Below are 27,613 nucleotides of genomic sequence, written 5' to 3' on the forward strand. Positions count from 1 at the left end.
CAGCAAGATAGAGTTCTAGACTATTTCTCTTTTTTCTCAGGTCCACTCCGCCGCTAACCCAGATCGGCTCGTCCCGGTGTCGATCCGGGGTCACTGATTGGTCATAACGTTATGCAGGGGGAAAGAAAGGAAAGAAGAATGCGAGGGTTGATGGGAAAGGAAACAAACAAAAGTAACCAAAATAATAGGACTACAAGGATTCAATTCTAGAGGCAGTACTCCGTACTCACTATTCCTTAATCCTTTAAAGTGTCTACTGAGTTATCAATTGATATACCATGGTTCTAGAGGTATCATCTGTTGGAGTCACGCTGTTGAACTCACTCCAGGTGACACGTACCTCAGGAACCAACATGCCGCCTCGTCCGATCCTCAACTTTCCGTAAGGGGCAATTTCTCATCAATTCTTCTCCGTCGTACATTCACAAGTCCAGACGGGGCCATATATTATACCTTTCAAACCCAGCTGCCAAGTCATCATGGCGTGCACTTGAAATTGGATCCGGATACTCTCAAGTCACACCGGACTGGGTTATACATGGATATCCTACCTTGTATATCCAGTATATTCCGAATATCACACATGAGCAACAGTAATTCTCCGGGATTCACTCTTTCTCTGTCCGTCATAGCTTAGAGCCACTTTTTATTGATCGGGAGGACGTGCGGCGAGGGTAAAAAAGTGCGTGTGTTAAAGCCTTACGGCTATTGAAAATGTCACATCACCAGAGTATGCAGGCTAAACTGTCTAGACTCCCCCATTTAGTATCTCTCTCAACAGCCGCTAAGGCTGGCCGCCTCGTAGTTTTAACTTATACTTACATCAGAAAAGTACAATATAGATATTGATATCCAAGCAGATCTGTCGGTTCCCCTTCCATCGTACATATTCGTCCTCGTCATCAACGGTCACCATCATCCCCCCCCCCCCCTGACTCGCCCATTATTCGCAGGCAATGGGGTACAGTGAGCCCAGAGACTATGGCATACCCTTGGTCGTAAACTGGCTATCATGGCTTGGTGGAGTTCATCCTGCTCTGGCTAAGGGCTGATATGGGAGAGGAAAGATGATTGGAGCATGCTAGGAATGTTGAAGGAAATGTGAAAAAGCGCTCGGAAGGATGGGTAGGGCCGAACAAGGAGGTACTGCCTCAATTAGTTAGAGCTATCAGGTAAGGAGTGCGGTCGAGAAGAGTCATACGTGTCTATAAATACCAACTAAAGAGTTACTTGAAGTATTTGGTCACTTCGTCATTGTCCTACTGTGCGTTCCACCCTTGGAACGTTGCCCGGCATGAGGCATTTCCGACCACACTTTGTTGATAACGGACTGGAACAGCTTTCCCTCATGTTCGTTTACGTTTTCTAACTCACGGAGACTGAAAAGCTTTCCTGATGCTTAGATTTTACTCTTTCTTTCCCACGAACCTCGGCTATATTAGCTTGGTGAGTATATAGCGCAAAACCGGTAAGCACTCCAACCCACATGTTGTCCTCTCGAAGGGTATCTTTCCACTGACCTTTCCTCTTCTCATGATCCAAAAGCTAAGCACGCTGAATATTCACCTTCTTCTAATGCTGGTAAGCTTGGAGGACTCTCCTATTACTAATGGTTCTCCAATGCCTGTATGAGTAGTCCACTCTCCCACGGATACTCCCGTGGATACTGTCATGGACATCCCTGTAGGCGATTGTCACGGACATTCCCACGGACATGCGCGCGGGATACTCCTCGGCCGCAATCTGCGCGGGACGGTCCTGCCTTCCAGCCGGTATCGGTTTCCCGGCTCATCCATTGGGATTTTGCGCTGCAGTGTGACGTCTATGAAAGCCAACAGTCTCCTGGGTTCTTTTGGGTGGGGTGTGGACTATCTAAGGGGTTTTTCTGGGCCTGTAGACTCTGGGAGAATTCCACCTGTGTGCCTTCCACGACCAGCCCGGAAACGTCGATCCGAGCACAGATGAAGTACCAGACCTTCCCATGACTATCATCGAGGTAAGGGGGGAGGGGGCGCTCTGGAGAAAGTTCATACAGGGCGAGCCATCTCGACGACCATAGATCTTGGTGAGCTTTCTATGGGGCTTTGAGATAGATCGGGAGATGAACTGGTAGAAAAGGAGCTCTGAGTGATATCGCTCGGCTTTGATTGCCTCGCAGGTTCGGCGCATGGTATTAGAATTGGCTTTTGACCTTTGCAAAAAGTGACAATTTCGCCCGGAATATAGTCCATGCCATATTGCGTTGTTCGGTGATATTGTAGCTACGTCAGTACGGCCTCCAGGGGGATGGAGAAAAAGATCAACGCTCCGAAGCAAATATAATGGAGTTATCAGGGTACGATGGGTCACTTAAGCAGAACACTTCCGCCAGTGCATCCACCCACTGTCCCTTTGAGCCCATCGGGGAGGTTTCCTCGTATGCGCTCTTCAACCACCTTTTACTCGTCACGTTGATGCAAATTGGGGTGATAAAGGCGAGTATTTTATCCGCGGTGAGCACAATTGAGGCCTCCTCAACACACTTCTCGAGCACCAGTTTCTCAATCATATCGTAAGGCCTTGCTTGGAAGAGAATATTAGATCGGCCTGGCGTTCGAGACTATGTAGCGCGGCGGCATCGCCCTCGTACGGAGCGACGAGATCGTAGGGCAGTCTATGTTCGTCGACCGGGCTGAATTAGTCAGATCCATGGAAGGAATTGGTCTCTTGAAGGAGGGGAAGCTCATTATGGTGAATTCGTGACGGAGATATTTGAGCGAAGGTCGCGAACGGAGATCACTGCTGGTCGCGCACGACCATTGTGAACTGTACGATCACTGAGCTTATTTTTAAATCAAGAATATGACGCCGACTGTCTGCATTACCCGTGTTCATCGAGAGAGAATTCCTAGCTGGAGACATCAGACGGGGAGTCGCACCGATCATCGATTTCAATGGTAGGGATATCCGTAAGTATCGAGGCTGATCTGGAGGTACTCTGAAGTCGCCGAACTGGGATATCCATTGTAGCATTAGCAAAGGCAATGAGATTAGAAAGAAGTCTATAAATATGAAGAGAATAAAGAGGGAAGAAAATAGAATAGGAAACAATCCTTGAAAACAAACATTGTCTAAAAGTAGATATCAACCCCTGCTATTTGTGAGGCTGTATGTATGTACACAAATGTGAGTATAGAATGAACAGGTGCGTGTCCAGGAGGGATTTGTGAGTGGGCTCAAGAGTTCACTAATGAACGTACTTATAGTAATACCAGGTAGTACTCAGTAGGGGTTAATTTCCGTTCCAAAGAGGACCACCCCCGCCAACCAGGCCAGGCCTTTAGCATATAACACATTTCAGATATTCACGTATTGGATTGAATTGCAATTATTCCAGCAAGTGATCCTGTGTCTGTCTCATGGAATGTCATGCCGAGGAATTTCAATTACCGGTCAATCACAAACGAGTAATAAATTCATGATAACCCACCCTCTTATCGGGTTCCTAACATTCCTGATTGGGGAAAGGGTTGTCCGATTGCGGGGCCGTGGAAGGAATTTCTTTCTTTTATGAATCATCCCGAGTACTTACTTCACTAGTAGTCAACCTCACTTAACACTTAACACTTCCCTCTTTCTCTTCCTCCTTCTCCCCCAAAAAGGCATTGGGGTTCCAATCCTGCCTTCTCCTTCAATCTCCCGAGTAGCCTCTACTCGATCAATTAACTCTTGTCCTCCCCTCCGTGTACCCCCCCCCCCAACTACCCCTCCATCCCCTCACACCACCACCATGGCTACTCCATTTCTCGTCTCCTACGACCCTTCCTCCAATGGCCTATCACTCAAACAGATCGCGTACTTCGGTCGTGTTCTGATTAAGGTTTCCAGCGTCGCGCAAGCCGAAGATTTCCTACGTCAGAATTTCCGTCTACTAGATGTCTATGTTGATGCCACCGCCATCTCCGCTACCGGGGACCTCGTCGATATCCTCAACGCCGGTGCCGCTAAGATCTTTATTACCCTCGACCAACTGACTGCCCTCTCTCAAGAACAATCCGTTCCCTCGTCACGACTGGTTGTCTATACCTCTTCCGACAGCCAGGTAGGCTCCTTCCAGAGTTGGGTGGGTGAAGATTCCGAGCGCAAGGATGCCGGCGTTTCCACCAATTCGTCCGCTGTGAAGGCTTTGGTCGACAAATTGGGCCTGGATCCGGAAGCACAGAATCTCTACAGAACTTATTCCACCGCTGTCACAGAGGATGCTTTGAAGGAGACTTTGACTCAGGGTGCTGTGAGCATTGTGCCTGCGCAAGCTTTGACCCTTGATCGCAACCAGGCCGACGGCAAGATTGTCGCCTCTTCTCTTATAGCAGCTCGTGCAGTAGTTGACCAGAACAACGGCCTTTATGCCACCACCGTGACTGATGAAAGAGGAACCTGTCTGGGGCTCGTCTGGAGTAGCGACGAGAGCATCGCCGAGGCTCTCCGCACGGGCACCGGTGTCTACCAGAGCCGGAAACGCGGCCTGTGGTACAAGGGTCAGTCGAGTGGCGATGTGCAAGAATTGATCAGAGTGGGATTTGATTGCGACAGTGATTGCTTGGTTTTCGTTGTCAACCAGATCGGTCGAGGTACACATCCTACCTGTCGTGGAAACTAAACAAAGCGTGCCACTAACTTTGGATTTTTACATAAGGCTTCTGTCACCTGGGTACGGCCCGTTGCTTTGGTCCCTACAACGGTCTTTCGCGTCTTCAGAAAACCTTGCAGGCCCGCAAAGCGGATGCTCCCAAAGGTTCCTACACTGCCAGGCTCTTCAACGAGCCCAAACTCATCCAAGCCAAGATCATGGAAGAAGCCGACGAGCTGTGCCGCGCCAGCACCAAGGAAGAGATTGCTTCTGAGGCGGCCGACCTCCTTTACTTTGCTCTGACCCGCTGTGTGGCTGCCGGTGTCAGCCTGGAGGATGTAGAGCGGAACTTGGACCTCAAGAACCTCAAGGTGAAGAGAAGAAAGGGCGATGCCAAGGGCCCTTGGGCGGAGAAGGTCGGTCTAGCAGCTCCTGCCGCTACCCCCGCCCCTGCCCCCGTAGCCGCCGAGAAGAGCCAGCAATCGGCCAAGGAGGAGAAAAGCCGCATCCAGATGACTCGTGTCATAACCGCTTCAACCCCCGTAGAAAAAGTTCAGGATTATCTAAAGCGTCCCTCGCAGAAATCCAACGATGCGATCGTTGGCCTTGTCCGTCCCATCATTCAGGATGTTCGCGAGAACGGCGATGCAGGTGTCCTCAAGTATACCCACAAGTTCGAGAAGGCTACTTCCCTCACATCCCCCGTGATCCACGCTCCCTTCCCGCCGGAGTTGATGCAGGTGTCCCCCGAAATTAAGGAAGCGATCGATGTCAGTATAGCCAACATCGCCAAGTTCCACAGTGCTCAGAAGGGTAGCAACGAGGCTCTCAAGGTTGAGACTATGCCCGGCGTTGTTTGCTCCCGCTTCTCAAGACCCATTGAGCGCGTTGGTTTGTACATCCCCGGTGGCACTGCCGTGCTGCCTTCAACCGCCATGATGTTGGGTGTTCCTGCCATGGTGGCCGGCTGCAAGAAGATTATCTTTGCTTCACCGCCTCGTGCCGACGGTAGGGTTACGCCTGAGATTGTCTACGTTGCCCACAAAGTTGGAGCGGAGAGTATTGTGCTTGCCGGTGGTGCCCAGGCGGTTGCTGCCATGGCGTACGGTACAAAGAGCATCAGCAAGGTTGACAAGATCTTGGGCCCCGGTAACCAGTTCGTGACCGCCGCTAAGATGCTGGTCTCCAACGATACCTCTGCAGGAGTCAGCATTGATATGCCGGCCGGCCCTAGTGAGGTCCTGGTGATTGCAGACAAGCAGGCCAACCCCGCATTTGTTGCCTCGGACCTGCTGAGTCAGGCAGAGCACGGCGTTGACTCCCAAGTTATCCTTATTGCCATTGACCTGAACGAGCAGGAGCTGCAGGCCATCGAGGATGAGGTGGACAAGCAGGCCAGGGCACTCCCTCGTATGGATATCGTCAAGGGATCTCTCGAGCACTCAGTCACATTTGTGGTGCGTGACCTCGCCGAGGCCATGGCTCTGAGCAACGACTATGCTCCAGAGCATCTCATCCTACAAATCGAAAACGCGGAGGCCGCTGTGGATCAGGTCGAGAATGCCGGCAGTGTCTTCATTGGCAAATGGACCCCTGAGAGTGTGGGAGATTACTCGGCCGGGGTGAACCACTCTTTGCGTAAGTTCTAATTGTCTCCCTTAGATTTCCTATCAATTACTAACCCGGATCCAGCAACCTACGGATATGCCAAGCAATACTCTGGAGTGAATCTGGGGTCTTTCCTTAAGCACATCACCAGTTCTAACTTGACGGCCGACGGATTGTTGGGATTGTCGCGCACTGTTGAGCAGTTGGCGGCTGTGGAAGGCTTGGACGCCCACAAGCGGGCTGTGAGCATCCGAGTAGCCCACATGAAGGGACAGTAGATCCATTAGCCAGGGATATGCGGTGTTTCATTTTGGCTTTTCACGACCTCAACTCTTATGGGTAATCTGAATCTTACTTTTCCACTGACGTTTTACAAAAGACAAGTCCATCGATTTTAATTGACAAAGAGTATCAGATCAGCGGTGGTATCCTGCAGTAAATCTCTAGACAAGTACACAACCCATGTAGAATACTTTTCCCATGCCATACACCCAGAAACAGCCCAAATGCAAATCCAGAAAGAAAAGAAAAAGAAACAGCAAAAGGAATCATCAGTCGTATGGTGAGAATGATATCAAATCACTTCTTCCGCTCACGGATCTTCCACTTGATCCCATTCTTGTTCGTGCCTCCCACCGAGTTGTCCATCCGTCCACGCTGCCAATCCAACTCGCGCTCCGCAGCCGTGATATCGGCATACTGCTTCTGAAGCGCCTTCAGCTTGTTCTGCCTCGCCTCCGCCGCGCGCTTCTTTATTTTCCGGGCCCGACGAGCGGCCGCGATAGCCTGACGCTCCGCCTCAACTTCCTTTGTAGTCTTTTTCCGCTGAAGATCCTCATCGTCCTGCCTCTGATTACCACGCTCTGCCTCGTCTTGCTTTCTCTTCTTCAACCCCTTCTGCTCCCGTTTATCATCAACAAAGACCATCTTCTTCGGTTTAATCTCCTCCTCCTCTTCCTCCTCATCGAAATCGAAGTCAAAGTCATCGTCATCATCATCTCTTGCCCGACTCTTCTTCTTCTCGCCCCCCTTATTCCCACCCAACACCTGACTCACACCTTCCTGCAACCGAATCTCCTGCTCCAGCTTCTCTATCTGCCGCCGAATCCGCTCCCCAGTTGTTCGCAAATACCCCGCATCCTGCGTCTTCAGCAACTTGATCGCATCATGACTGAGTCCCGCAGCGGACTCCCGCGTCGCCGTCCCGTGTTTGCCCGCCTTCTGCGAGTGCGACGACATCATCCCAAAGGCGAATTCATCGGGATTCCGGTTGCGAACCTTCTCTTCCAATCGCTTGAGTTTGGCTTTCTTCTGGTTGTAGTCTTTTGCGCGCAGAGCGTAGTCCTATTTTTCATTTCATTCCATTTAGTCTCCGGATGCAAAACTAGCCAACTTGAGAAAGAAAGAGCCAAAGCGAAAACGTACCTTGTGCTTTTCAAGAATACCCCATTTCTCACGGCCCCCGACCTGGCCTCGCTCGCGGTGCTGCCGCCTATGGACGGCGTTACGCATAGAGGACATTTTGACGGTGCTGTTGGTGCGGTTTATTAAATATTAAATTTGCAGTTTATCTTCCGTGCAAATATGGCGTGAAAATAAAAAGCTACACGAGCTTGGTGGGGAAAAAAGAAAAGAAAAAAAAAGAGGTGGTTAGGACTCTAACCCGACGAGGGGGAAAAAAGTTGTTGGAGTTTGAAAAATGTTCGGAGAATCGGACTAAGCGGAGAAGAACTTCAAGGCGAAGTCCAAGGTGGAACTTCAACTTCCCATTCATTCACACCTACTCTGGCCCGTTTTTCCACGCGCACGACCACGATTTACTCCTCCTCACGCCATTAATTCATGCTCGCCTACTTACTGGACTGCTTTTTGCTGTTTCGTATCGATTTATATTCCTGAATTGGTTACGTTTAACTGCTGTAAATACCGAACACGCAGATCTCAACCTCAAAACCTACCTCAATCCATTATCTATTGGGTAGCGACTTGGGTCAATTCGGGTTTGATTGGGGACAATTTATGAGGTTGGTTTTGGTTTTCGAGAGAGGAAAGAAATATACGGCATATATTATATCATGGCGACGACATCCACATCAACGCCGGCCTCGACCTCGACGTCCACGCCGAAATATAACCTCCGCAATCCCCTCCCACTCTCCGCAACGCAGGAACAGGAAGTAAAGAAGATTTTCCACAAACGGGTACGAGCGCATTGCGCGGAGGAAATTAAAGGTATTTCTATCTATATTTTTTTTCCTTCTTTCTCTCTTTCCCCTTTTTTTTTTCTTTTGCTATATCTCCTCTTTTATGATTTCGTAGATGCTTGGCTTGTGGTCTGTGTTAACAAGTGTAGCTTTTGCTCAATGCGCGGTTAATCGGACGGTTACTGCTACGTGGGTGTGTCGGGATCAACGGTTGACGATGAACTCGTGTATGCTTGCGCATGCGAAGCCTGAGGAGGAGGACCGGGCGAGGGAGGAGTGGTTTGCGACGCATGAGGAGAGGCGGAGGGAGAAGGAGGAGGAGAGTAGGAGGGTGGAGCAGAGGAGGGCGGAGATTATTCGGATGATGAGGGAGGATGAGGCAAGGTCGAAGAAGAGGTGATTTGATCTGTCCTCTTCATTATTTTTGGGTGAATGGGTGGGAAGAGGCATTTGGGGATGTGTGTTTCTTATGTGTACTCTGGGTTGTGAGTTGGGCGTTTTTCCCCGTTCCTTGATTTCTCCAGTTTCTTGCATTAGGGTTGCAGTCGTATATCATTATGTACAGTAGATCGAGTCTGTTGATATCTCACAGCCTCAATGAAAGCAAATCTCCTCCTGATAAAGCTTGTTGTCTGGCTGATCTTGACAGAATATAAGACACCTGTTTCGTGCGCCGAACTCCTAATCGCCAGTCCCGTCCGGATATTTTCTTCTTTTGTGTGGAAGTAAAAACGAAGAGAGAAAAAGGGACTCCGTTAGACATCCGCCATGTCTTTGTCCCCGTCTTCATCTCCATCCCCCATAACAGCATCTTCTCCGAAGATATCCTCCATCTTCCCATCTTCGTCGTCCTCGGCTCCCTCCTCCTCTTCACCAGCCGCACCACTCAGCCCAGCGTGATTACTCTCCTTCGGCTCCTCCACTTCCTCCTCCCCTTCACTCTCCCACTCATCCTTCATATTCCACCCAACCCCAGTCAAACAGAACCTCTCGGGCGGCAGCCTCATACCCCCCATCAGAACACTCTGATTAGCCTGCGGCTTCGCCTGCTGACCCTGATCATACCCCCTCGTAGCACCGGGCAAGGCAACACGATTCCTCTCTGCCGCAACATCCATAAGAAACTCCTTCGGCAAGCCCGTCTGAAACTGATAATGCAATCTCGACGCAATACTAAGCCTCAACGCCGGCAACGACACGCTATTCACCTCGGGCGGGCCCCGACTGGACGAGCCACCCGCATCCCCCGTGGCGCCGGCATAGCCCTCCGTCGCGAGATGGACGGCGTCCTGCAGGACGCCGGAGGTATAGCGGTAGGCGAAATCGAGGAGTTGAAGGGGCACGCGTTCCTGGTATGCGGTGACGCCTAGGGAGGCGAGGAGCATGTGGATGAGGCGGACATCTCGGGGGCGACGGGACTTGCCGCTGTCTTTTAAGGAGGTGGAGGGGACTTGGGTGGGTTGTGCGACTGATGAGCTTGTGGGTGCGGTGGTGTTGTTGCTCCCTGATGCTGCTGGTTGCTGGGAGGCGTTGACGGTGTTGGTCGAGGGTTCGGCTGGGGGGGTTAGGGGTTGGGTTGATGGGCCGGCGGTTTGCGATTGGTTTGGAGAGGCCATTATCTTGAGGTTTATGGTGGTTGAGAGAGGTTTGGGAAGGGTGAGCGGGAGGGAGGTTGGTTGGTTGGTTAGCTGTCCGTGGGATGTGGCTGATTTTAGCGATCGAGGACAGGCGGTAGTTTAAGGCCAAGTCGGCATGGCCGCAATACGGAGGCACTGCAACGGAAGGATTAGGAAAGTAATATTATTCTATACTAGTATTCTTCTCAAGGGAAAGAGTGAATGTTGTGGAAGGTGCACTGAGTGAACTGGAGGTGAAGATGCGAAGAACATTGATTTGATGAAGGTCATTGGCCCCAGTCCGCACTATGCCCTTTCGGGTAAGTCGATGGCCACCTCTTGCTCCATAAATCAAGATAAATCATTCAAACACTTCCGAGTCAATACCGTATGACTATATGTATGTGTGTATATATATATATAGTCTAATGCTCTATCCTCAGCGATCTTTGGAAGCTGCAGGCAGTCCTATCACACTCAAAACCAGGAAACGCTCAACCGATAAAGTAAAACAGTTATGCAACCGTGAAACGCCAACTATGCTGTAAGAAAGATGCAACACCGCACAATGCAAGAGTCAATCTCAGGGGCCGGCAGGGCATATAATCACAAAGTCATCGCCGGGGTGGGTATCTATGAGCGTCGTAGAGCAGCATATAATTATTACACTTAGTGATATGACATTCAAGCCATGGAAAGACGGTCATGCTCAGCGTTTTGGAGAGCGGCTAGCACCAACCGGCGAGAGGCGACTCGGCTTTGGGGTCTCATTAGGCCCGTCATCGGCGTCCTCGTCGTCCGCCTCATCCTCTTCTAGGTGACTCTGGCCGTCGACGAGATCCAGTGAGCCCTGCGAGATGTAGCTGTTGGCAAGGTCTTCTTCGGCAGTCTCGTCCTCGTCAACATCACTACCGTCCTCGTCACTAAGCTCGCCATCATAATCTTCCTCGTCTTCCTCGTCTTCGTCCTCGTCTTCTTCATCCTCGCTATCTGAGCTCGAGAAGTCCGCTAACTCTGGTGGAGGTTCACGCCAGTACGTAAAATCGGTGTACTCCTCGCCCCCAGCCTGGACTAGTAAACTGATAGCTGGGAAGAAGTGATCCAAAAGCTCCTGCATAGTAACGTAGCTGCTCTTATACTTGGTCAGACTGAGAAGATCCAAAGACACCTCAGCATTGGAGTTGATTGTGAAAATCCTAGTAGATGGAATATTCACGGATCGGTAACTCAAAGCATCGGTTAACCGATTCCCAAAGCCGGCGTAGAATGGGTTCTCCTTTCCATTGAAGAGATTCAGAATGTCCCGGAGACATGCCATCTTGAACACTTCCGGCTTTCTCAAATAGATCTCCCGCCTGAGGGCTGCCATCGTCCGGTCCGGGCTCATGATAACGGGACCTTTGGGCAGCTTGTATCCATCTTGGTTAACCCCGTATATATATGCACGGGTAGTATCAGCTTGGCCAACAGATCGGCTTGTAAGGTACATGATATTGTAACCATTGTTGACGATATCGGTGTATAGCTTAGCAACTCCCGCGTGTGTCCAGTCACGACCAATCATATTCAACACATGGCCCAAAGCATCGGATCTAAAGCAGTTATGTCAGTCAAAACAGGGTCAGGAAGGTCAGTCTGCCTCATAGTAACTCACTTGGTAATGGTCCCATCAATGTCTGATATGACAATCGGTGTGTTTCCATTCCACAGATACATACTTGCCGTGCAAGTGGCTCTGTTGACGCTGAATGACATCTCATTCGCGCCTGGCTTTAGGTTCAGCGCCTTGAGCTGGTCGCTTGTCAGGCGCAAAGTCTTCGCGTAGTTGCGAGTTGTCTCACCCGGCGTTGGTGACTGCGGAGGAGTAGGTATACCCGGCTGCACATCAGATTGGGTGCGATGGTGGCGGGTCTGTATCGGCATGTCACGGATAGCCTTATCACCGTCGCTGTGATATCCCGGATCGGAGATGGCATTATCACTCATGGCAGAGCCAGGCCTCATTGAGTTGAAAGTAGCCCTACGGTTCGCAGCTTCCTTTGCTTCTTCGCTGCTATAGATCCACAGGTTCCCATGTTCATCGGCTCCTATGAGAGCACCAATGTCGTAACACCCTTCTAGCTCCTCGGCGAGGATCTTACGCGCAACAACTTCGGCACGCAAGGCGTCCTCCTCGTTGCTTTTGTATCCAGTCATGTCGAGCATAAGATCACCCGTCTCGGTCACATGCGAGGGAATATTCGATCCAGAGAGTTTCTTTGACAGAGCTGTTGCACGCGAAACAGCCTCTTCCAATGATGGTGGGGGAGGGCTGTGAGAGCGGGCCTCGTCAGTATCGTCAGTTGGCCCTGCTGCTGACAAGCCATAGGCACGGTCTGCCACGCTTGAATGAGTTTTGCTCAGAAGAACATCATCTGAGACTGCACGGTCAAGATTCCCCGGTTCTAGATCATCTCCAAACGAGTCATGGTGAGACCTGCTTGTATTAGAGTCGCCTGGTGATCCTGACAAAGGTGTCATCGTTCCTACATAATCAATAATATTAGATCGAGCGCAGAAAGGGGACGATATGGTATATCGCACCTAAATCACTAGATGCCCGCATGCTTCTTGACAGAATGGGGAGACCTTTCGGCTCGCCATTAGAAGACGATCGATCTAGATCCAGATAGTCGGGTTCTTGAAGAGAGCCCGGGAGATTTTCTTCGCTGTGCGTTCTCGGACTACCAGTCGGCGACACTAACGGCGAGGTTTGTAACGAAGCGGGGATTTCATCTGACGTCTCAAACACAAAAAAGGCTTCCCCGCCTTCACCTAGCTTCATAGAATAGTTTTGCTTGACGCCATTGACTTTGAATTCCACCTTGAGAGAATTCTAGTCAGACGGGTATTCATCGGATTGATTTAAAATATATATATATAAGAATAATACTGCACCTTCTTCTCATAGGGACGGAGCAACGAGAACTTGCCAAATCGAACATGAAAGGGAGAACAAGCGAGCGTCCCTGGAACCGACCGTTTAGCATCCATGGGATAAGTCAAGAGCAACCAGTGCGCCGGTAGACGAACCATCTTCTTGTTCTATCACAATCACATCAATGGCCCCGCTTAAAGTGGCTGGATTGATGGAATTCCAAGTCTTTGAGACGGAGCCACTGATACTGCGCACGTACTGCATCCCGCAAGGTTGGATGGGGAAGGCCCCTCGATAATTTCAACGATTCAATGGAAGCGGATGAGCGATCGAATCGAAAGAGGGAGAGAAAGGCAAGGAAAAACCGCGATGGGAGGGGTGGTGAAAACAAGTCGAGGGGGTCCGCAGGAATTGCCGCCTACATACGGCCCATGTGACAAAGCCCGAGAGGCATGAACGAATGTAACCGCTGTATCAAATGACTGATTTTTAGAGCGAACCAAGTCTGAAACAGTGACCCTCCAAAGTGAAGCGAATGCGATGTGGCAGACGGAGAGAGGGACAAGTCAGACAGACCTTTAAAAAAAGAGGGAAAAAAAATTGGAGCCTGAACTTGAGGAGTGGTGGAGGATCTAGATGTTGGCTGTTGGGAGTCCCTCAACGGCCCAACGAGCATTACTCTTTACTTTACTCTTACTCTGACTTTACACTAAGTAAGTTCCTCGGCATCAACCGGGCCAATGCCGCTAACCCGCATTGGGCATATCCATATGGAGTTAGTTAATGGCATGATCGGCTTAGTCAGGTTCTTCTGGTGACTAAGCGTTGTCCGTCACATGATCTTTTTCCCGCCCCACACACGCTGTTTCCGCGGATTAGTTTGTTGGAGATAGTTCAAGTTGCCGACCGTACTTGACTGCCCGACCAACCAAAAAAAAAAAAGTGGACTTCGAAGAGGCTGGCTTCTCTCGCCAATCTGTCTGTTTCCCCTCTTCTGTCATACCCGTCTCCATGGGTATCCGACGCTGGGATGTATGAGCCGCTGCATCTATCTTTTGACGCCTACCCTAGCGTGGTTCCCCGAGTAAGGGTACGAGGTGTCATGGCTCTTTTCCTGGCGGTTACGATTTTATGGGCTTTGATCTGGTACGTACCCGTCAGCTTCTATATATCACATCTATCCCCTTCTAATTGACCTCTGTTAAAGGTTGCTCTATCGCGCATGGCAAGTCTGTCAGACTCCGAATGATGTCCTGGTGGAAAAACTCGGATTGGACATCCCTCCGCCACCAGACGTTACACTAGAGGGGATCACTGCCCGTGAGATTCGCATTGCTTGGAAACAACCGGAGTTTCACAACTCTATTCATAAGCATATCATTCAGGTGAACGGATCCAAAGGTAACTGTTTTCCTTCGCTCTTTCTCCGGTGTCGCAGTTAGGGCTGACGGTCATTCTTAGTAGGCGAGTCGAAACGAGCGGAAACCGCAGTGGAAATCTTGAATCTAGCACCAGGCAACATCTATCATATATCCGTTATTTCCGTTAGTGCAGCCAATTTCCAGACACCCAGTTCTATCATTCACGTACGGACACTATCTCTTCCTTTGTCCCAAACCCAGCAAAATGCGCCGGTTGGCGGTCCCACGATTCGGGCGTCAGTCCCCCGGTCGACAGCCGGCCTCGCAGCTCCCTCGGCCCCGGTTATGTCCCGCGAGCATAGTGGAGGGCAGATACCGACGAAACGATCTTCGGCTGGTCGAAAGCAATCCCCTGCCGCTGGCGGACCGGAATCCTCGCACGGCAACGTAGAAGACTCGCAGAAAAATGCGATCACCGGGGATCGGGATGAGACTCTAGAGAAGCTTGCCGACAGGCTGAAGTCACTGCAACATGAAAACGAAAATGTCGAGAAGCAAACTGCTGACGAAGAGGAAGAACATGTCGCTCTCTTGAAGGAGCTGGAGAAGCAGCGTGACGAGTTGAGGAAGCGAGTGAAGGAGAAGGACGAAGCGAGCGGTGACCTGAAGAAACATGTCTATAAGTTAGAAAGCGTCAATCGCACAGTGCAAAGTGAGAGAGCGAAACGTGAAAGGCTCTTACAACAGAAGGAGTCCGAGCGCAAGAAGCGCAAAAATGATATTGTGCGGTGGCGGGAAAAGATGTCACGGATGACGGCCGATGCTGCGCAGGCAAAGGAGGAAAAGGCACGTATAGAAGAGGATGGAAAGAAACGCGCGGATGAGGTGCGCGAGAAGATCGCAAAAGAGCAAGCAGAGATGAAGGTTATCGATGATGAGATTCAAGACAAAGGGGGCCGAGTCAAAAAGCTAGAAGAGGAGAGGAAGACGCACCAAGGTCCAGATAGTGAAGATGGCAGGGAATTGGATCGAATCGACAACGAGCGTGCTCGGCAGTGGGAAATCAAGTTGAGCAACCTTCACGCTCGATATGCTACTCTAGTGAACATACATGCCCAGGTTTGTGACTCCCTAGAGCCTACTTCTATCGCAGACACTGACTTGCGCGAAGGCCCAACAGCAATATCAAGAGGCGCAAGAGCGCTTAAAGTGGCTGACAACGCAAGGACCCGGAACCACAGGACCTTTTTCTCTACCCGCTCTGGATCTAGACTTGTCAAACACAGCGACTATCCGTCCACGTCGTCACCGCAGCTCTCTCACAAGCAATGTTTCATCTCCCATGAACTTCACAGCCATGGAACCTTCGTTTTCTGGTGGTATCAATTACAACGCGCCATCTACCAGCTCGCCTACATTTGGGCCCAGCCCTGCCTTCTTCAATATCAACAACGGAATGACTATTCCGGGTTTGTCAAGTCAGGCCGATTCCACTTCTGATTTCTCGTTCAGCAATCCTCAAATGAGCCCGCGGGCTGACGCCTTACTTCCGTCCGACCTTCTTGGGGATGAAGAGTCACCAGAGCTCCCCCGACCAATTGTTCGTCCTCAAATTTCAGATATTGAATCGTCAAGTAGCCAGCTTGAGGGTTTCCCCCAAGGTCCACACTCACCAGACTCTTCCGAGAGCCGACCTGGCAGTGTCTTTGCTAGTCCTCATGAGAGTCAGAACCAGGAGACTGATTCTCAGTCCGTACACATAGGTGACGCCGCAGAAGCTCCGAAAAGTGCCTCGCGGCGACTGTCTGGTCTCTTCGGCTTCCATCGCCCTCGTGGTAAAACCCTGGCAGATGAGCCGCCTTTACTAGGCTCTTTGAAGCCGGGCCAAAGCCAGTCGTTTCCACGCAATCTAGACGAAATGGACCCTATTGGTTCCAGGCGCCGTCGCTTGAGCTATACAGGAAACTGGGCCAACCCGATGTCCTTGTTCCCAAGGAGCAACACCACGGGTGTCACCACAGATAGTTCTTCCGATCATATACCATCCCGTCGAGCTGCTTTTACAAGTATCTTCTCCCCTAGCAGGTTTGGCTTCGGCAGTGGAAACGGCTTGATGAAGTCGACCGAACATGCCGATCTCAGCGCTGGATATAACCAATTCAGTCCTAGACATGATCCCATTGATCCCTCATCAATCCTAGGCACTGTCCGACGGGGCTCGTTGTCACCAAGGCCATCGTCAACTTTTTCTTTCGAAAATCAGCTTCCCCATCCATCCACGGACAATCGGCACTTTGGTTGGCCGTCGGCGGAAAAGCCGGGCCATAGGAGTCCTTTGGGGTTTGACTGGGCTTCACCCTCGACTTGGTCTAGAACCCACTCACGCCGGCAGTCCACTTCATATGGCTCATCCGGCCATTTACCCCTAGGACTCACGGGCGAGCCTGATTTCCTCCAGGACTCGTCTTTTGAGAGACAAGGTCGGCCACTGCAGGCACCGATTGGCACGAGACCATCATCTTCACATCGACCCGTCACCCCGAAACTGAACCCTGCTGCGCCTACCTTCAAAACCATCTTTAGCAGAAGTTCCGAGAAGGATAAGGATAAGGAACGGGCGAGAGACAATGGAGCAGACACCTCTTTTGAATTCCTTATGGAAGATGGATCCCCATCTGAGCCTCGTACCTCCAAGGAATCATATTCTCGCTCACTAAGCGTCTTTACCGGGGATTCGTATGAGTCTCTAGAGCAGATACCCTCAGCAGCTTCTGCGGATAACAGTAGCTCGAAGGAGTCATTCATTCGGAAGATCACACGGAAGGGCAGCTCCAGCAAGTTCAGCTCATGGAAGGACCGTTCAGGTCTGTTCTCTAAGAAGGGTGATCCCTCGCAGGGTGATATCGACGAAGACGGTAACGGCGAGTCGCAGCTTGCGATGAGCGTGGACAGCACTATCTCCAGTGCCCCATCTGTGGATAGATCGACCAGAAGCAGCCTAGGATTCTTCAGCCGCAAATCTAAGAAACCGGAAAAGGCGCCCAGTGAAACAGGCGAACGGCCCAGTGAACAGGCCAGCGAAGCAGGCGGCGAGGAACATTCAGAGGATATCCATACTTGATCGTATTTTTTCTTTGCTCTTCTTTTCCTTGGTACTCTTATGGCTCACCGACTGCAGAGAGGGTGAATTCGGCTAGATGTCAGTCTTCACTCCTTCGTTGGACAGTTTCATTTATAAAGCATTGGGTAGTAATCTCTCTTGGATAGCGTATGCCTAGTGCCTGGTTTCCTTATCTCAGGTTTTTATCTCAATCATTCATTTTATATACATCTCCTTCTATTAACATATTTTTTTTAAAGTGGTTCTTGCTGTAAGAGGAACAGTTCATTTGTAAAAATATATGTATTTTCTGGCGGGCATCATATTTAATCTACCCGTCGGTTAAAGCGGCGTCCGCACAATTTTATTCATATTGCTTTTCTTCTCTGCCAAATCACATACTATTATTATTTACGCACAAAAAGTCATATAGTTAATTAGAAAAATGGCCAACTCAAAGTATTTTCCAAACTGAGTCCTTTTGAGTCTTTCGAAACAATATGGCTTATATTCATCCCAGATACGAGTACGTCAAGGCCTTCGAGCAACCAGACGTTTTGCTCCCCAATACCTGGATCGTAGTCCGCATCGATGGACGAGGGTTCCACAAGTTAGTAAATCTTTCTTTTCCTTTTTTCTTCATTAATATCAATTACTCTACCTCCTGGATCGCGCTCATCTACTCCGTCACTAAATACCTGAACAGACTTACCGACCGCTATCAGTTCAAGAAACCTAATGACCGCCGCGCGCTAGATCTAATGAATGCCGCGGCTGTAGAGGTCATGAAAGACCTTCCTGACCTGTGTATTGCATATGGTGTCAGCGATGAATATAGGTCTGCCTCCTAGCTCTATGTGGCGCTTCACAACAGACGATACTAACCTATCCCAGTTTTGTCTTCCATCCAAGCTGCCAGTTATTCGAGCGGCGGAACGCGTAAGTTGCGCTGTCTTCCAATTCATCTAAGGGCCAGGCAAGTAGGCCTAGACTGACGTTCATGATAACAGCAAGCTAGTAACGACTATTGTATCCACATTCACAGCTCATTATGTATATCTGTGGGGGAGGTACTTCCCAGATACCCCTCTTCAGTCACCGTATCTACCTTCCTTTGACGGGAGAGCTGTTGTCTATCCAGCTACTAGGAACCTACGGGATTACATGAGCTGGAGACAGGTGGATTGTGAGTCCTTCGCATTCTTTTTGCCTACTGGGATCACATCTCACAACCTTGCTTAACAGGCCACATTAACAACCTCTACAACACAACGTTTTGGGCCATGGTCCAACAAGGTGGTATGAGCAACACGGATGCAGAACGAGAGCTACAGGTATGTAGTTCTTTTTATCCTCGTTCTCATGAGGAAGGCTAATGATTGCTGTGAATACAGGGAACCGTGTCATCGGACAAGAATGAAATTCTTTTCAAGAGATTCGGGATTAATTATAACAACGAGGAAGAGATTTATAAGAAGGGAAGCGTAGTTTATCGTCAAGTGAGTGGATCAGCAATACTGCGGCATACAGCCCGTTTACTAATCCAGCTTGTAGTACCAACTAGAGGATATCAAGCCAAAATCAGAGCACAATTCAGGCGCGCTGGCCGAGGAGGAAGGTAACTTTCTTCAAGAAACAAAGACGTCCAGATCACAACAGGACAAGCTTCGTAAATTGCGCCGAAAGGCACAGGTTATTGTTGACCATGTCGACATCATTAAAGATGAATTCTGGGAGCGAAGACCTTGGATTCTCTCAGGAAAGCCGGGCAAATTGCCCACAGTAGCTTGAGCTTGTTACGAATTATGGTGGTAAAAATAAGGATATCAGATTCAGATGTCTTATGATATAAAATACGATCTTCATAAGAACCGCTGTAGCTGTAGCAAAATGGGTATCTATCTATGTACGGCCATCGGCAAACAATGATATCCTTTAAAAAGCGAATGTACCATCAATCAGTTCAGACTGTTCTTGAATTTTTGGAACCCTTGGAGGTTTTCGGTTTTGATTTCGAGCCGTCCTCGAGTGAGGGCTCCTCGCTCTTTTTCTTTTTGCTTTCCTTGTCCTTCTTCTTTTCCTTCTTCTCTTTCTTCTTCGACTTTTCTATTGTCGTCGTGGATCCATCGTGTCCACTAGACTCCGTCTGATCATTTTCGATCGACATCGGAGTAGGATAGTCCTCTTCCGGGTTATATCCTTCCTTCGCCTTCTTGCTCTTGCGAGTAGATGACTTTCCACTCTCATCAGTACCGGTGCTGTCCTCCGTCTCCGCTGTCTTCTTCATCTTCTTTTTCATTTCCTTTTCTTCCTTTCTCCTCCTCCTCTCCTCCTTCCGTTGCCGTCTCTCCTCCTTACTCTCCTTCCGACCCTTAGAATCAGACCGATCAGTCGAGGCAGTAGGATCCCCCCCACTCTCGAGCTTGCCAATCTTCTTCCTCTTGCGCTCCTCCTTCCTCAGCTTCTTAGCCTCCCTGTCCTCCTCCTCATCCCCATCCCCATCATCCTTCTTCCTCTTTCTCGACTCAGACTTCTGCTCCTCCTTTGTCCGCTTCTCCCCCGGCCCAAGCGTCCCCGGAACGACCTCCCCCCTCACAAAAAACCGGTAAAGCTCACTAGTCAACGCATTCGGCTTCTTCTCCGTCACAACACTATTCTCATCCCCCACGCCCTTCAGCGCATCCTCGAATCCGCGCAACCACCACTGGTTCGTCGGGTCTTTGGTCGTCGTCTTGCCAACGCCGAGATTGCCTTTGCGCCGCGCCACAAGAATCGGTTTCGTGAGTCCGAGGCCGCCGTGGGTGCCTGGTCGACGGTTGGGGTTAAGTGGGTTGCCCGGGCCGGACCAGCCGTGGCGGATTAGGTAGGCTTGGGCGTCCATCTTGGGGGGTTTTATTACTTTTGGCGCTTCGAGGCGATTAGGGCGATTGTGGGGTGGGGTTTATATATTGGTTTCGGGGAGTAATTATAGATTTGGTTCTGATGGGATGGGATGTGGATATGGATATGGATATGATTTTTCAGATATGCGCTGGTGAGGGCGACGAGCTAGGGAATGTATGGGTTATAGGGGCGTGGCCGGGATCATAATATAAGCAGTCCTAATCAATATTCCACCAGGAGGGTGAAACCAAGGAAGAGAGAGAAGGGGTGAAAAAGACAATGGAGGCAGGAAAGATGAAGGAATGAACCCAAGCTCGAGTCCCAGAGAAAAAGAAGAAAGAAAATTCCGCCGCAGGAGATAAGATTTCCGACCGGGTACCTTTCTTTCAGCCTTATCAATTGCATTAGAACCGAAAGACGTTCATAACCAGTACCATGGACTAATGGTTGGGTTTTTTTTCACTACAGTAGTTCCGAAAAGGTTCCCGGTTCGATCCCGGCCGGGGACTACTTTTTGCTGGTTTTACTTTGGACTACCCGCACGGGGGCATACAGTAGTAGTCAGTCTTTTGATTTCTTCTTTCTTTTAGGTTTGATGTAACCCTCCAAGAAAACCAAATACCCGTAGATCAAACAAACCCCAACCCCAAGTTTACCCTAATCCCGAATCCTGATCCCGAATCCCTATCCATATTCCCACTCATTTCGGAGGTTTCTTCCGCCGAGATGCACATATTACCCACACCATACGAACAACGGGCCCCACATCTGCAAACTCGACCATAGATCAACGTAACCGTGGAGATACTAGCACCGACCGATGTGATCCATTCCTGGTATCTAAGTGGTTCATCGGAAAAAGCTGGTTGACCGCATCCCATCCGCCCCCCGAGACGGCAGTGTGGGTTGGCGATATAGTCTACTAGTGGTGCCGGAGGAATGTGGGACCGGGGAGTTTTTACCCTTAGGTGTGCATGGGATTGACATGTGTACGGTGTTCCTGGTGAGGTGGACAGGAGGTGTAAGTTTGTGTGTTGGTTAAATACACTGAGTGAATGTAAGAGTGAGCGGCGATCTATATGTTGGAGATTTGGACAGGGGGGTTAACAATGAGGATTGTTGGGTTATTCCGATTGTGGTTAATGGTAGGCATAGTGACAGTACCTTTACAGCCCATATATATATATTATATATAGAGCAGGGCTGTCGTGCAAATACATTCGGAAGTGGAAAATACTGGTATAGGTATGTACGCCGTGACAGGAAACGTATTTCGTAGATTACGTATTTTACATTCTATGGTGGCGGTCAATGAGGAGGTGGTAACTATGGAGCAAACACATGAGACCTAATCTAATAGGGTTTGAACCGTCCCTTATCCTTATTCTTTTTGGGCCGTGCGGTCTTGCCGGAGGACTCATCTGCCTGTTCTTCACCGGACTCCGGTTTCCAGGCGCGGACAAATCCGTCTTCGCCGCAAGTGAACACAGATTGGGACTAGGTTTGAGCTGGTTAGTTGCTAATTGAATAGAAATGCTATAAAGAGGATAAAACATACCTGCTCGTCTAGATAGACGGAACGAACAACCTCTTCACCGTGCGCACCAGGAAGGCGCCACAGATTTTGCTGGTCAAATTGCCAGGATGGGCTTGAAGTAAGAGGGACCAAATCTAGTTGTTTCTCACTGGATAGTGTTAGCACACCAGACAATTGAAAAGAAGTATAAGGGGAAAGGGAAAAATGTATTAAAAAAAATGCTACTCACAGCTTATGACCGGCAGCAACATAGGGGCCCTGACTGCCAACGCACAGCTGGGCGATATATTCACAGCCCAGGGGCTGTCTCAAGTCACCGAACTGTATAGGGTTGGGCTCTTGTATCTCTTCTTCCGGATCCGTGGCTGGATGAATCGAGAAAACCTCATCGTGACTGAGCGCGTAGATGGTCCTCTCACTTAGAAAGCCGGCGTGATGTACCGAGCCATGGTTGATGACTTGGACAAGAGCCTCGTCTTCGTCTGTGATATCGGTGTTGTAGATGTTGACTAAGCCATCCGTACTTCCAGAAAGCAAAATATTGTTTCGGGTTGGGTGATATTGAAGCTACAATTTGTCGATCGGGAGGATTTGTTAGGAAGACGTGTAAACTAGGTATAGGGTCGGACCTACCTCAGTGACATCGTCATTGTGGCTTTCGACGTACTGAAGTCGGAATTGACCGGGTGATCTGACATCCCTGTTAAGTCAGTTAGCAGCTCGTGAAACAAAAATATCAAGTGGAGAGATTCAATAATCTGTGGCAATGCCAACATGAACTATCAACAAACTCACCAAAACGCGACGACAGCCTGGGAAGACACAAGCTCAGTACCAGCTACAAGGCTGTTAGTTGTAGGACAGCAGGCTATCGAAAGCACTGGCGCATCTCTTGCTGTCAGGGAAGAAGAAATTAGCCATCAATAATCGTGTGATTGGGTAAGAGTGCACCATAAACTTTGAATTAGTTGGCCTAGTCATCACAAAGCATCAACGCTGAGAAAGGGCTCCTCAAAATGGAAATCTGACGTAGCCAAGGCCCTCCAAAGTCCAAACAGAATGAAGCAACGAGAGGAGAGGAAAAGATGAAAGGGTGAAAGAAGGCAGGGAATCTTACATGTCTCCACCTCTACCACTGCCGACTTCTTGCCACTTCGCAGATCCCAAAGCTTCACCTTCCCATCTCTTCCTCCAGTAGCAAGCAGTTGCTGACCCACCTCATACGATTTCAACGATGTGACTCCCTTGTGGGCGTCGGCAGCTATCACGGACACATGGCTGAGGCCAGCGGCATCAAACACACGCAGTGAGTCGTCCGAGGCGATAGCAGCGAATGAGCCTGGGTGTGACGCCGCGATGGAATAGATGTAATTGTCCTGGGCAAGCGAGAGCGATGAAGACGCCGTGGCTTTGAGTGTATGCATGGCTGTATAGGGATCGTCTAGTATATATAACCCTGATGGGCTTGTCTTAGGGCAAATGGCCAATTATCCAATTGATTATTGAACACCCTCGAGCCTCGGCCTCAGTGTGATAGATGGCCCCACAAAGACAGAAGATGATGCGTGCCCTACCGGCCTCGTTCTCGCCCAAAGAATGTTTGCTACTTTCGTCCCACAGGTAGGTGGCTGCCAGGGGTCTCGATATCAAGCCAGGCCGGGTAGTTCAACTTTCTTTGTCCTCTCCTTGACGTGGCTTACTCCGATAGGAAATAATTAACTGACGAAGGAAGAGAGTTGGATATCACAGGGCGAATTCAAGGAGTGGCCTTTTTCTTTGCTTTTTTCTTCTTCTCAGGTTTTCTTTTCTTTTCCCGGATTCGCCGATGGTTGGTTGCTTCATTTCTGCGGAAGCTGCGCCAAAGCCAAGAAATTTCCTCTTCTTTCGGAGGGGTCTTCGATTTGGATGCCTCACTTATGCGGCACCCAAACCCGGCAACCAACCAAACAAACAACCTCGTTCCATACTGACTAGGGAAATGGGGGTGAACTTTAGTAACGAATCCCTACAACTTCAAAGAGGTACCGTACCTATTATCGTTTTCTTTTGTTCTTTTTGTTAATTTTAGTTGGTGTTCCTGACAGACCATGCCACCTTGTTCGCCAATCAAAGATCTCCTTGTTTCCTTTCTATTCCTGCCCAGAAACGTTGGAACTACCCCCCATGGAGCTATTACGGCACTACTGGGATATATCTACTAGTGAGAGCAAATCAGAATAAGGATGGAGGCAATTATTCCCACATGACATGATAAATGAGGCCTATTGCATGTCTGGAGCCTGGAACTGTGCCGCCATAGGGCTATCACCGTTAAGCCTACGCCCCTTAAGACCTTTTCCCAGACATCCCCGCTTTCTAGCCTGAGACGGGCGGGCCAGCCGCAGCAGGAATCAAGATTCCCAGCTACGTGAGGCGTTGTAGTCAGGCTTCGCGAGTACTTCTACCGACTCATCCTTGAGTGTGTTTCCTCTTAATGGTAGTCCGAGGCAAATTTATATATATATACAAACGAGACCAGAGTGAAATTCGGCCATACTGCACCTAGTCGAACCCAAGCGCATCTAGAGTTCCAATTAATACGACATATTTTGCTATAAACCAGCTCTGGCTTAGTGATTGCTACCATGTTGAGACTGACGACTGTCTTTAACTCGATGTTTGCCATACTGAGGAGCTTGGAGGAACGAAATGAGTTAATGACGACCTATAGTTCGGATGCCGAGTCGGATATTGTCTGACCACAGGTTTTGGAATAGAGGGCTCCCGTCCAAGTGCACTTGATGGTGCAGCGATGTGAATGAATGGATGGCGATGGTAGCGACAGGATTGGCCAATGCCCAAAGGAGCTTATTCGCAGTATTATAGCAGAGTGGAGCATGAGGGGGTAAAACAGGCGAATAGACCAGTTCCTGTCAAAGACTGCTCCCTCTGTTCCCGGAAACGGCGAAGCCAGGAGTACTCTGCATATGCACTGCCGCAAAAAGGCCCCGAGACGGTTTCAACGTTCCTAAAAAGGATCCAGCAGGGACGCCTGGAGCGTGAAGCATTAAGCAAAACGGGGCCGGTGACGGACAGGACAGTATCCTCTCAGGGACAACCTAGAGATGGAACCGTGCGATTCTTCATCTTAACCATTGGGTGACCACTTTTAAAATTAATCCACTGTGACGCAAGGTGGCCCATTTGGTGCCTCACCCAGCGACTCGAACGGGGTAGTAGCCTTCGCACCTGGTTCAGGGTAGTTAGTCAAGAAGATAACTAAAATGGGGTCTTTTTTGTTTGTGTATTTGTTTATTGTTTTTGTATTTTTTTTCTTGGTAGAAAACTCAGGAGGCTTCTTGTGATGGAGGCACTTATTTCTCCATCACTGGCCTTCGATTCGTTGGCGAAAGGGTATATGGAAACGAAGCCACTAAGCCGATCAAGTACGGGTCTTTGAAAGAGGAGCAGGAAATAGTATCAACGATTGAGTGCCTTTTTTCATTTAGAGACAAAGTGGTTTTTTTTAATTGGTTACCGACAAAATGCGTACAATTTGAAGGTCGAGACAGTGCTGAGAATGCTAAGGCAATACTCCGCTCTGGTGTTACCGTTGGATTTTATGATTGGGGGAGGGGCTCTTGTCCTCAAGTCGGTGAGTTGTCGCAGCGTTTGGTGAACGCGACTATAATATCCGCCCCAACAGGAGGAGTCCAGAATAGGAACAGACACCGGACTCATTGTCTACGTCCGGGAGGCTGATCCAGGTGAGTTCGTCCGAGCCTGAGTTCTCCCAAATTGAAAAGGGAGCGCCTAATCTTCTGTGAAAATGAGTCAAGCACGAAACACAAGGCATCCTGCGATAGACGAGACTAGACACGGAAAGGATAGACTCGAGTGGGCTCTGACAGCTTGGTACGGGGCTTTGAAGCCAGCCAAAACCCTCCCCCCCAAAACCCCCTGACGCACGGAGTATATACTTGGTTCTTGTGACGAAGTCCTGGTAGAGGGCGCTTAGAGACAATCTGTGATATGGTACCAAAGTTCTGAGGTCGTTAGCAAAGGAAGTAAGGGGGAGGAGGGGTGATTTTTCTTTTTGGTTTTTCTTTTTTCCATATTTTTCTTCCTCTTAATTTCCTAGAGTTTTTAAAGTTATGACTATTTCTCGCCGGGGCTAGGATTTTGCAAATGAAAGGACGAATAGACATACACACAAAGCGCCCGACAGATGGATGCTGTACCAAAAATGGTAGTGTGGGTACAAGAGACGATAGGAGGAAGAGGAATCACCCGTAGGGGAAAAGACGGCGCAGGCCACTCAGCTGTTGTTACGTTGATCCCCGTCCCAGAGGCGCCGACTGTGTCTCGCCTTAGTTGCTGAAGGAGTACACAAGTACAATTCGTTGGTTGTTGGAAAGCTATCTTCCTCAAACAAGGTTCATTAGGTAAGTCTCCATCCTTAACTAACATAGCCCTAGGGGTGATTGTTGAGACTTGAGTAGTTCATCCTCCAGTGGCTTTGGGTTAAAAGGATCCATCCGTGTCAAACCGCACGGACTGCCAGCGGCCCAGATCCTGAGACATAATCCTAACAAGACACACGTCGGCTGTACGTTATGCTATGGGCAACTAAGTCTTCCATTGACTAGAATGGTACCCAAAAAGTTGACCGTCCAGGAATGCCCAGTGTATGTATGCACGATGACTGGACAAGGTACAATGCATGAAGCTCATGCATCACCACCTTCGACCCGAGAGTCTGGGAAGCGGTGAGACGATCAACCGATCAGACTTGCCTATCTATTCCTTACAAATCACATGGGCATGGAGGCCGTCCAGCCACGCAGTAAGTATGGAATGTATATGGCCGGTGATGCATGGGCTTCTTGCATACCGTAGCATGTACAGGAACCACGCTCGACGCAAAGTTACGATGGCTTATTATGGATAATCAGATGATATGAGTTAGAGAACACCTCCACCTTATCTGTATTAGCATCCGAGCAGTGCTGTTCAGATGTCATACGAGGAACCCACCGAATGGAGGTAGAAAGAGAACAAGCGTGGAGATATATTTTATTGAAAGGGGATGTATGGAGTAGGTACGATGTACGAGGTTACATAGCCTATGTACAGGGGTGTTTATGTAACATGTAACATAGTATCGTTATGTATCTAACTGAAGAAGAAAGTTTAGTACTGTACCGAAGGTAGGTACTGTACAGTACTAGAAAACCTGGGGGGAGTTGAGAAAAAATTAGAAAAAAAAAGTTAAAAATTTGCTTACCTATAGCCTACTACCCGCAATCCGGCATAGCTTTGTACGAACTTCACGGCCGATCCGCGCCGGAGCGGCTGCACGCAATGCCGTGATTAGTGACCCTGCGGAAATGGAGGGTTGGGGCCAATTCTGGTTTGTTTTTTTCCGGCGCTACTCGAAGGGGGAGCCACGCCCGAAGCTTCAAATCCTGCACCCACAGTGTTGGTACCGCTGCCTGACGTTTCATGCCTGAAATCTCGGGCAGAGCTTGTCTAGGACACGGAGATATTTTATCTTAGTGGCCCACGGTAACTTTCAATCATCTCACTAAGTGTGGGAGGCGGTCCGCATCCCGCCCGGAAGTCACTTTTTGCTTCTCGGTTGGACCCATATGTCTGCAATTGCTCCAAATTGCAGAGAATGTAGTACTGACGACTGCGGCGGGAACCCACGAACACAGAGATTGTACCACTACCACGGCGTTTTATTCATCTTCTGTGCATCATGCATCACCAATGTGAACAAGTTATTAAGACGAT

The 27,613-nt window shown here is 49.5% G+C and overlaps 11 protein-coding genes across 11 annotated transcripts; 4 read left to right on the forward strand and 7 right to left on the reverse strand.

The window, feature by feature from the left end:
• Positions 1 to 2,040: 2,040 nt before the first annotated feature.
• BDW43DRAFT_287714 (uncharacterized protein) lies at positions 2,041 to 3,179 on the reverse strand. The gene has a single exon (XM_032043188.1). It carries the CDS (start codon positions 2,546 to 2,548, stop codon positions 2,300 to 2,302), a length of 249 nt encoding a protein of 82 aa, XP_031896655.1. The 5' UTR covers positions 2,549 to 3,179; the 3' UTR covers positions 2,041 to 2,299.
• Positions 3,180 to 3,593: 414 nt separating this feature from the next.
• On the forward strand, positions 3,594 to 6,602 carry BDW43DRAFT_287716 (histidine biosynthesis protein HIS4). The gene is made up of 3 exons (XM_032043189.1): positions 3,594 to 4,610; positions 4,676 to 6,247; positions 6,302 to 6,602. Exons 1-3 carry the CDS (start codon positions 3,770 to 3,772, stop codon positions 6,493 to 6,495), a joined length of 2,607 nt encoding a protein of 868 aa, XP_031896656.1. The 5' UTR covers positions 3,594 to 3,769; the 3' UTR covers positions 6,496 to 6,602.
• Positions 6,603 to 6,796: 194 nt separating this feature from the next.
• On the reverse strand, positions 6,797 to 7,738 carry BDW43DRAFT_302931 (rRNA-processing protein UTP11; the record flags this gene model as incomplete). Its single annotated transcript, XM_032045328.1, has 2 exons — positions 6,797 to 7,561; positions 7,643 to 7,738. 2 exons carry the CDS (start codon positions 7,736 to 7,738, stop codon positions 6,797 to 6,799), a joined length of 861 nt encoding a protein of 286 aa, XP_031896657.1.
• Positions 7,739 to 8,292: 554 nt separating this feature from the next.
• Positions 8,293 to 8,821, forward strand: BDW43DRAFT_314676 (uncharacterized protein; the record flags this gene model as incomplete). The annotated part of the gene is made up of 2 exons (XM_032047862.1): positions 8,293 to 8,449; positions 8,571 to 8,821. 2 exons carry the CDS (start codon positions 8,293 to 8,295, stop codon positions 8,819 to 8,821), a joined length of 408 nt encoding a protein of 135 aa, XP_031896658.1.
• A 178-nt stretch (positions 8,822 to 8,999) lies between these two features.
• BDW43DRAFT_178281 (putative transcription initiation factor TFIID, 31kD subunit) lies at positions 9,000 to 10,444 on the reverse strand. Its single transcript, XM_032038830.1, has one exon. It carries the CDS (start codon positions 10,035 to 10,037, stop codon positions 9,177 to 9,179), a length of 861 nt encoding a protein of 286 aa, XP_031896659.1. The 5' UTR covers positions 10,038 to 10,444; the 3' UTR covers positions 9,000 to 9,176.
• A 302-nt stretch (positions 10,445 to 10,746) lies between these two features.
• BDW43DRAFT_314678 (putative lipin Smp2) lies at positions 10,747 to 13,218 on the reverse strand (the record flags this gene model as incomplete). The annotated part of the gene is made up of 5 exons (XM_032047863.1): positions 10,747 to 11,629; positions 11,692 to 12,562; positions 12,621 to 12,900; positions 12,975 to 13,045; positions 13,110 to 13,218. The coding sequence occupies 5 exons, from the start codon at positions 13,216 to 13,218 to the stop codon at positions 10,747 to 10,749; spliced, it is 2,214 nt and encodes a 737-aa protein (XP_031896660.1).
• Positions 13,219 to 13,807: 589 nt separating this feature from the next.
• On the forward strand, positions 13,808 to 15,013 carry BDW43DRAFT_178395 (Fibronectin type III domain protein). Its single transcript, XM_032038832.1, has 4 exons — positions 13,808 to 14,100; positions 14,162 to 14,355; positions 14,416 to 14,498; positions 14,893 to 15,013. Exons 1-4 carry the CDS (start codon positions 13,985 to 13,987, stop codon positions 14,908 to 14,910), a joined length of 411 nt encoding a protein of 136 aa, XP_031896661.1. The 5' UTR covers positions 13,808 to 13,984; the 3' UTR covers positions 14,911 to 15,013.
• Positions 15,014 to 17,915: 2,902 nt separating this feature from the next.
• On the forward strand, positions 17,916 to 19,206 carry BDW43DRAFT_314680 (tRNA guanylyltransferase; the record flags this gene model as incomplete). Its single annotated transcript, XM_032047864.1, has 7 exons — positions 17,916 to 18,025; positions 18,122 to 18,253; positions 18,310 to 18,354; positions 18,426 to 18,601; positions 18,661 to 18,749; positions 18,810 to 18,914; positions 18,970 to 19,206. 7 exons carry the CDS (start codon positions 17,916 to 17,918, stop codon positions 19,204 to 19,206), a joined length of 894 nt encoding a protein of 297 aa, XP_031896662.1.
• On the reverse strand, positions 19,203 to 20,406 carry BDW43DRAFT_178287 (uncharacterized protein). The gene has a single exon (XM_032038831.1). The coding sequence runs from the start codon at positions 20,294 to 20,296 to the stop codon at positions 19,379 to 19,381; it is 918 nt and encodes a 305-aa protein (XP_031896663.1). The 5' UTR covers positions 20,297 to 20,406; the 3' UTR covers positions 19,203 to 19,378.
• Positions 20,407 to 21,573: 1,167 nt separating this feature from the next.
• On the reverse strand, positions 21,574 to 23,840 carry BDW43DRAFT_287736 (WD repeat protein). Its single transcript, XM_032043190.1, has 6 exons — positions 22,953 to 23,840; positions 22,631 to 22,730; positions 22,469 to 22,535; positions 22,065 to 22,402; positions 21,857 to 21,983; positions 21,574 to 21,795 (listed from the first exon to the last, which is right to left on the reverse strand). The coding sequence occupies exons 1-6, from the start codon at positions 23,257 to 23,259 to the stop codon at positions 21,652 to 21,654; spliced, it is 1,083 nt and encodes a 360-aa protein (XP_031896664.1). The 5' UTR covers positions 23,260 to 23,840; the 3' UTR covers positions 21,574 to 21,651.
• A 1,872-nt stretch (positions 23,841 to 25,712) lies between these two features.
• BDW43DRAFT_178525 (uncharacterized protein) lies at positions 25,713 to 26,410 on the reverse strand. The gene is made up of 2 exons (XM_032038833.1): positions 26,025 to 26,410; positions 25,713 to 25,951 (listed from the first exon to the last, which is right to left on the reverse strand). Exons 1-2 carry the CDS (start codon positions 26,282 to 26,284, stop codon positions 25,870 to 25,872), a joined length of 342 nt encoding a protein of 113 aa, XP_031896665.1. The 5' UTR covers positions 26,285 to 26,410; the 3' UTR covers positions 25,713 to 25,869.
• Between the last annotated feature and the right edge of the window lie 1,203 nt (positions 26,411 to 27,613).

Source organism: Aspergillus alliaceus (genome assembly GCF_009176365.1).
Source record: "Aspergillus alliaceus strain CBS 536.65 unplaced genomic scaffold BDW43scaffold_49, whole genome shotgun sequence".
Taxonomy (NCBI): Eukaryota; Fungi; Ascomycota; class Eurotiomycetes; order Eurotiales; family Aspergillaceae; genus Aspergillus; species Aspergillus alliaceus.